Source organism: Chrysochloris asiatica, unplaced genomic scaffold, assembly GCF_000296735.1.
Source record: "Chrysochloris asiatica unplaced genomic scaffold, ChrAsi1.0 scaffold00161, whole genome shotgun sequence".
Lineage (NCBI taxonomy): Eukaryota > Metazoa > Chordata > Mammalia > Afrosoricida > Chrysochloridae > Chrysochloris > Chrysochloris asiatica.
This window is the reverse complement of record NW_006408679.1, coordinates 3,368,988-3,376,433: the sequence shown is the minus strand read 5'-3', so window position 1 is coordinate 3,376,433 and position 7,446 is coordinate 3,368,988. Positions and strand designations below refer to the sequence as shown.

Below are 7,446 nucleotides of genomic sequence, written 5' to 3'. Positions count from 1 at the left end.
AAAAAAAAAAAAGTGTACAATTCAGTGGCATTTAATGTATTCATAATATTGTGCAAACACCACCTCTCTCTAACTTCAAAACTTCTTCATCACTCTCGAAGAACACTTGTGCCCATTCTCCATGCCCTGGCATCCACAAATATACTTACTATTTCTGTGGGTTTGTCTATCTGGGCATTTCATATTTAAAGAATCGTAATTCTTGTTCAGAATTGAAGTTTTGTGTCTAGCTTCTTTCCCTTACCTTAGGGCTGTCTCTCAAGGCCCATCCAAGTCACAGCACATGAGTAACCGCTAGGATGTCTCTTTGGGTCCTACCTTCCAACTGGTTTTCCTAGAGGGCAAGACTCTTACTTGGCCAAGCAGTTGCCCTGAAGGTCTTGGGTGCTCCCTGTGGGGGAAGCAGCTGGGGGAAGACTGCTGAGTGACATGGCAACCTCGCCTACAAGAGCCAGGTAAATTGATGCCCAAGTTGAACAGGAGGAAGTCCCAACTGAAGTCACCAGGAAGGTCAAGCTTGAAGGCACAGGGAGCTGGAAAGTTCCAAGAGAGCTTTTTAAAATCCAAAATACTTTCTCACCTCCTCAAATTGCAGCATTTTCCTTTTTACTACAGTGAATATTACACCATATTTCTTGGCTTATCCAGCCTAGCCACTGCACCTTTTAGGTTATTTGGCCCCATGTGTCTGAATGGATGTAATAAATGTCCTCTTTGGAGCTAAAGGAGTTCTGGTAACACAATGGTTAAGTAATCAAGAAGTCTGTGGTTTTTACCTAGCAGCTCCAGGATAGGAGAAAGATGTGGCAGTCTGCTACTTTTGAGGATTGTAGCCTTGGAAACCCTGGGGGGGGTGATGGGGGGGGGGGGCAGGTAGACTCTGTTGGAATTTACGCTTATAGCAATGGGTTTTAGATTTTTGTGCTTAATGAAAAAGTCAAACCTAAATTTGATTATTGCAGTCTTCCACACTCCATAGAAGTTTGGTGGGGATGGGCTGTCTCTCTTCCAAGGGGCTGCTGGGTGGCTTCTAACCACCAATATTTTGGCTAAGCCACCAGGCTCCTTTATGCAACACCAAAAAAACCAAACCCACTCCCACTATGAGTTGATTCTCACAGGACAGAGGAGAACAGCTCTTTAGTGTTTCCAAGATAGTAAATCTTTCTGGGAGCACACATTTTTTCCCCCACACTGCACTGCTAGGGCTCCTTGCTTTATGTAAAAGGTACTAGAAATCAGACAAAGTAAAACCACTTTTATTTCATTTCAGATTTATCTACATACAGTTGTTGTTTTGCTAACTAAAACAACACAAATATGTGGGCTTTGGTGACAAAATTTGTTAAAACAGTGGGGAAAATGACCTAAATATGCAAAAGCAATGTTTGGTCTCAGGAAGAGCTAGGGTTAGGGACTGTCTGCAGTCTCAGAGATGATGTACAACTCCTTTTTAAGGAGTCATGTTGCCACAAAGTCTTCTGCATTTGCTTCAGGCACAACTAGTAGCCCTGGCAAATGCTGAAGCCAGGTGTCCAGATTCCCTGTCTACTGCCCCAGGCCTAGAGCCTTTCATCTTTTTTCCTAGCGCCTACACAGGGAGACAGGGACCTGGGATGTCTACAAAATGGGTCAATATTTTCAGAGGGTAGTATTGTTTTTCAGACATCTTCTCTTTTCAAGGACTAACTGGGATATTTTGTTGTTTTGTTTTAATTCTTCAGGTAATACAGCAAATCAGGTGTATTTTCCTAGTTTTTATCATAGAAACTTCATTTGAGGATTGCCAGTGAGCAAAAAACTCCAAGCTGACAATGTGTCCACGGCTCAGCTATATCCTCTGATAAGTCTGCCAAGATTTCTTACCAGAGCTCAGCAATCCCAAGTTGCATGATTCACTGACATAAGTGCTTAGGAAGGGTGATGGACAGCAAGGGTGAGAATTGGAAGAAAACAGGGCAAAGGTAAAATAGGGAAATGGGGGAACTAAATTGGGGAAGAGGAGCTTGCTAAGTACAAAATTCAGACCTACATTAAGACCTGCCTCTGCAGTGTCCAGTCAGAGACAACACTGGGCACCTACGGCCCCAGCTCCCTGGGCACGGGCGCCCCGTCAGAGGCGCAGCTGCACTTCTGCACCCTCATGTTGGGCAGGCTCACCACCTGGGGCCTGACCCTGCCTTCCTCCTTGATGCTGACGATCATGGGCAGTGAGGCCGTCTCTGAGGCGATACACTGCCGCGGCCCCAGAAATGGCCACTGGAAGGTCAGGGACTCCTGAGGTTGCCGGCAGGAGCCCACACACTCGTAGGCCAGGAAGCCTGGGGGCTCCAGGACCCAGTTCTCTGCCCACTTCATCCCCTGCAGGTCGACGTACATCTCCTGGCGGCAGCAACGGGTGCCCTCGGTCACTGGCACATCCGGATCACAATCACCCTGAGCTCTGTTGGGGCAAGGACAGGCAGGATCAGAGGTCAGCTGTGAGGGCTGAGGCCCAGGGTTAGGTATAACTGGTATCTAGGAGGGAGAGTTATGACCCATCTTTCATTATGTTCTACAAATTAGAAAGGATATACAAACATGACTAGTAGTAATTAATGTTTACTGAGGTCTCCTATGAGTTGCAGAAGGAAAGGCGTCTTTTCCCCACAGCAAAGTAAAAAGTCACCCTTGTCAAGATAAGTTTAAGACTGGATTAGTCTGTCAATTCAGGTTCCCCGTTGGACCCCTCAGTACCTACCCATAGGCCTTCAGGTCCAGCGTGTGCAGCTCCAGCTGGGGCTCCCGCTGGCCCGAGCCCTCCAAAGCCTGGGAGGTGAAGCGCACCAGCTTGTGGGCGTCGGAGGCCAGGGGGCCCAGGTGTTCCTTCTGCACCGACACCTGCAGCAGCAGCGGCTGCCTGGGTCGGCTCAGCTGCTGCCACAGGCTCACCGCCTCGGTCACGTCAAACGCCTTCCAGCCACTTTCGTGGAGGTACACCAGCCTAGGAACAGACAGGGGACCGACCGGGTCACAGCGCGCCGCGGGGGCCCCTCACCGTGCCATCCTCCTACGCTGGACGCCCCACATCCACGACCCCTACTCCCGCTACCCTCGCTACCCCCGCCACCCCCCAACCTGGAGTCGATGAGGGATGTACGGTTGGTCCCGTCATCGCGCACACGCAGCCACTCGACAGAGACCCGCGCCCGGGCGCTGTGCGGGAAGAGCCGCTCCTGCCTGTGTAGTGCGGCCTTGGGGACAGGCTCCTGGAAGAGCCGCAGCACGGCCTGCACCAGTTCGCTGTCCGGCGGCAGCCGCTGCTCCATGCTGAACACCAGCAGATGTTTGGAGGTCTCTGACGCCAGGAGCCTGCCGGCCATCTCTGGAAAAAAACAACATTGTTAAAAGAGCCTCTCTGGGGGATCGGGGGTTGGGGGGGCCAGTGGCTAGACAGCTGGCCAGCTTTCTGTCTCCCTAACCAGATGCCATCAACCAGACTCAGACCCCTGGCGATCCCAGGTGTGTCCGAGCACAACTGCACACTATAGGGTTGTCAGGGGCTGATTTTCAGAAGTCGGTTCCTAGGAGGCTCTCTCTGAGTGGGCTCAAACCCCCAACCTTCCTGTTAGTAGTCCATGGCATATCCTATAGCACCACTGAGGTTACCTCTTTAGTAACGATTTCCACCCCAACTATACGAAGTAGCTCTAAGACCTTGAGCTAATAGGGGGCTTCTTATGAGAAGCTGACATCAGAATCCTTACCTCTGGGCTCCTGGCCTTGGAACTCATCTAGCTCAGACTACTGAGGAGGTGAGCCCAGCCCCATGCCATCCCTGTCAGCGGAACAGCACAGCTAATATTTTACATCTCCAAAGAGGGCTCTTTTCTATCTACACCTTACTATTAACAATACTAAGAGGTAGACAAAACAGTCAGACCATTTTTTCCAAATGAACTAACAGGTTCAGAGAAGATGTTAAAGTCATTTGCTCAAGGTCAGGCTACTCTGTTGTTCGCAGCTGTCCAGTAAACCCCAGACCTTCGGCATATGGAGGGTTTCTTCACTGGCTGATGTTCAAAGTAGAACTACACTCCTTCCTTCTCAGCCCTTCTTAGCTTGGAAGCTCTGCTAAATCTGCTAAATATCATTGTTGTTGTTGTTGTTATGTGCTGTGGGGTCGGTTCCGACTCATAGCAACCCTGTACAGGGTTTCCGAGGCTGTGAATCTTTACGGGAGCAGAAAGCCTCATCTTTCTCCCGCGGAACAGCTGGTAGTTTCAAACTGCTGACCTTGTGGTTCACAGCCCGATTCGTAACCACTACGCTACCAGAGCTCCTAGGAACACACAAACCCCCACTGACAAAATGATGTGCATTGGCTGGAAATTCAACCCATGTCTCCTTCCTATTGTTGTTAAGTGCTAAGGACTCATAGTGACCCTGTATATGGTTTCCGAGGAATGGCTTGGGGGTTTGAACTGCGGACCTTGGACCTTGTGATTAACATTCAAATGCTTGGTAGCTTAGTTATTATGAATGGGGCTGCTAATCTCATGGTCATCAGTTCAAAACTACCAGATGTTCCGCAGGAGGAAGATGAAGCTTTCTGCTTCCGTGAAGATTTATAGCCTTGGAAACCCTACACATGGTCACTATGAGTCAGAATGGTCTCCACAGCATACCGTCACCACCACTACAGCGTCACACCATGACTCCTCTACCACTGAGCCACCAGTGCCCCCTTAGGCTACTAGGGGCAGTGTGAAATGGAACCCAGAAGTCCTGACTTCATCACACTGAGGATGAGCCTAGGGCCTTGCCACACCCAGACATTCCTCTTTCTCTTTCCTGCCCTCCTCTTGTCTGAAGTCTGGGCTTTGCCATAGGGTCTAACTTGCCACACCTCTTCTGGTCCTGAGGGGTGGGGTCTTCAGTGCACAGAGACCAGGGCCCAAGATCCCCATGCTCACAGGACCATGCACCCTCCTCATTGCCCATTGAGTAATGAACCCCCAAGTAGTTCACTCAACACAGAGAGAGAGAGAGAGAGACAGGAAGCTCCATCCAGGGTCCCGTGGATCACAGCAGAGCAGGCATGACCAGGGTACAGCAGGGAGGAAGGTCTCACCTCGGAATTTCTGGCTGAACCTCTTCCCTCGGGAGGGGACCCTGTGGCTGCGCTGCAGCAGAGTCACGTACTGGGCCCTCACGTGGGCAGGGATGAGCAGCCCCTCCATGGTGGCCTTGTCCAGCACGGGCACCTCGCTGAGATGTAGCTGCTGCAACAGGCTGTTCCGGATGTGCTGCTCGGTCAGGCCCACAGAGGGACTGACAAGGGACAGCCCCCACAGTACCAAACAGAGCCACAGTGACCACATGCTGCTGCTCAGGGGAGCCAGAGGCAGAGGGGGTGTGCTCTGGAGGAGGCTCTTGGAGGGACTTGTGGCCCAGCAAGGCATGCAGAGAGCCAGGGTAGGGCCAGCTTTATAGGAGTGGGAGGAGGGAGGGAGGCAGGGCACACCCCTCGGACCTCCTGGGGACTCCAGCAGCCAGACAGGTCCCTGAGCCTGGAGGAGGGGGCTGTCTGGATGCCACACAGTCCTGGGGCCACTGGCCACTGCTGTCTCAGCTGCTCCACAATAATTTTAGTGCCTGTTGAGTTTCCCCAGCCATACCCCAGTCCTTTTCTATGGAAAGAGAATCTCATTTAGTTGTTCAAATCTCTTTCCTCTGGGCCACTTCTGGGTCTCGGTTTGTTCCTGAGGAATGATAGAAGGAAAATGTTTGCATCCCTGGCAGTGTTGACCAGGACCTGTGCTGGACACTCTTTCACATAAGCCCTTAATTGTCACTCTTCTGTCATCTCCCATCCCTCTGCCCCTATATGCCCCATTCTTGTTCCCTCAGGGTTGAGACACAGTCTTGTCTCCCCTATGACAGAAGGAAGCTAGGAGCTGTCAAGACAGGAAACCTGTCAACCCTGCTGTCCTTTGCAGTCCCAGGAAAAGCAAATTCTACACCCCTTTGTAATCATGTGAGACCAAGTCCTAGAGTCAGGCAGCTAAATTGTTCTGGGGCTGCCTTGTATGGGAGCCTGGCCAGATGGCCTCATACCAGCAGCCCTTACCTTGAGCCAAGTCATTCCCAGAAACAGAACGAAGGCATGGACCTAGAAAGCAGAGGCCAATGCTGCCTTTAGCTCTCCATAGATCCTTGGCAATGTAGATCCCACCCCATTGCCTGAAAAACTTGTCCTGTCCTCAAAACACACGTTTTAGACTGCTTGAATTCCTATATGAGACCTGCTGCTTGCTAGTTCCTTGACTCATTAAGCTCAGTGAATTATTTAAAGCCTGAAATTTTCTTATCTGAAGCAGGTGATAATCATAGGGTCTCTTCATAGAGTTGGTATGAACACGTGTAGAGTGTCTAGCCCAGTACCTGGCACTCTATAAGGATTTATCATCTTCATTATCTGACTGATCTTTACACTTTCAGAGGTGGGACTTTCCTGTAAAAATATCAGTAACAATAATAGCAATCATTTCTCGACTGCTTACTGTGTGCCAGACGTTGTAAACTCTGACCATATAGTCATTCATCTAATCCTCACAACAGCCCTATGAGGCACATTTTTTTTGTTTCAGCCACATTTTCTTGATACAGTTGGAACCCTGAATAGTGAACAACCTGCCGCTGCTCACCTAGGCAGTATAAGGAAGGCTTAGGAGGTAAACCCAGGAAGAGGCCCCTCCTGGCACAGGAGATTTGAAGATGTGTAGGAAGAAACCCTTTTCAAAGCAAAAAGGTTGCCCCCACCCTGCTGCTCTGTCCTGTGGGAGGTAAGCAGTGATGGTGGAGGAGGAAGTGACTGTCCTTGTTGGGGTATGCTGGATCACTGACAGGCCTCTCGTGGCATCCTCCTCCCTCATACACCCCAAGTGTATCGCGCCTACACTAGATGAAAGCCCAGGGGATGTTACCCACAAATTGCCACCATAGTTCTTGGTGGCAGTTTAAAGGACTTTTAGTAGGAAGTGGAGGAGGGAACTTAGAATGTAAGGAAGGGGAGGGATTATGATAATAATCATAATATTGTTAATGGGCTGTTCTTAGTATTTTCCATATATTAACAGTTCTGAGTGCTTTATATATATTAACTCTTTATCCTCGCAATAACTTGATAAGGGAGTTGTCATTATTATTCCCATTTCATAGATGAGGAAATGGAGGGTTGTTCAAAGTACAGGAAACTGGGATCCTGCTAAATATACACAGGATGAGGCAAGGAGAAATAAAGAAATCCTAAGAGCTGAACCTGGGGGAGGAGAGTCTCACAGGGCAATTCAATCCGGGGTCTCAGTTTTTTCTCTGCTCCCCTTTCCTTTCCCCTCCCATCCCTATTTCCATATAATTTGTGTAATTGACAAGGAGGATTTCAAATCCCATCTTGGAGCTTGT

General features: G+C 49.8%; 1 protein-coding gene across 1 annotated transcript; it reads right to left on the bottom strand.

Annotated features, from left to right (window-relative positions):
• Positions 1-2,079: 2,079 nt before the first annotated feature.
• LEFTY2 (left-right determination factor 2) lies at positions 2,080-5,363 on the bottom strand. Its single transcript, XM_006871159.1, has 4 exons — positions 5,114-5,363; positions 3,118-3,364; positions 2,741-2,983; positions 2,080-2,443 (listed from the first exon to the last, which is right to left on the bottom strand). Exons 1-4 carry the CDS (start codon positions 5,361-5,363, stop codon positions 2,080-2,082), a joined length of 1,104 nt encoding a protein of 367 aa, XP_006871221.1.
• Positions 5,364-7,446: the final 2,083 nt, after the last annotated feature.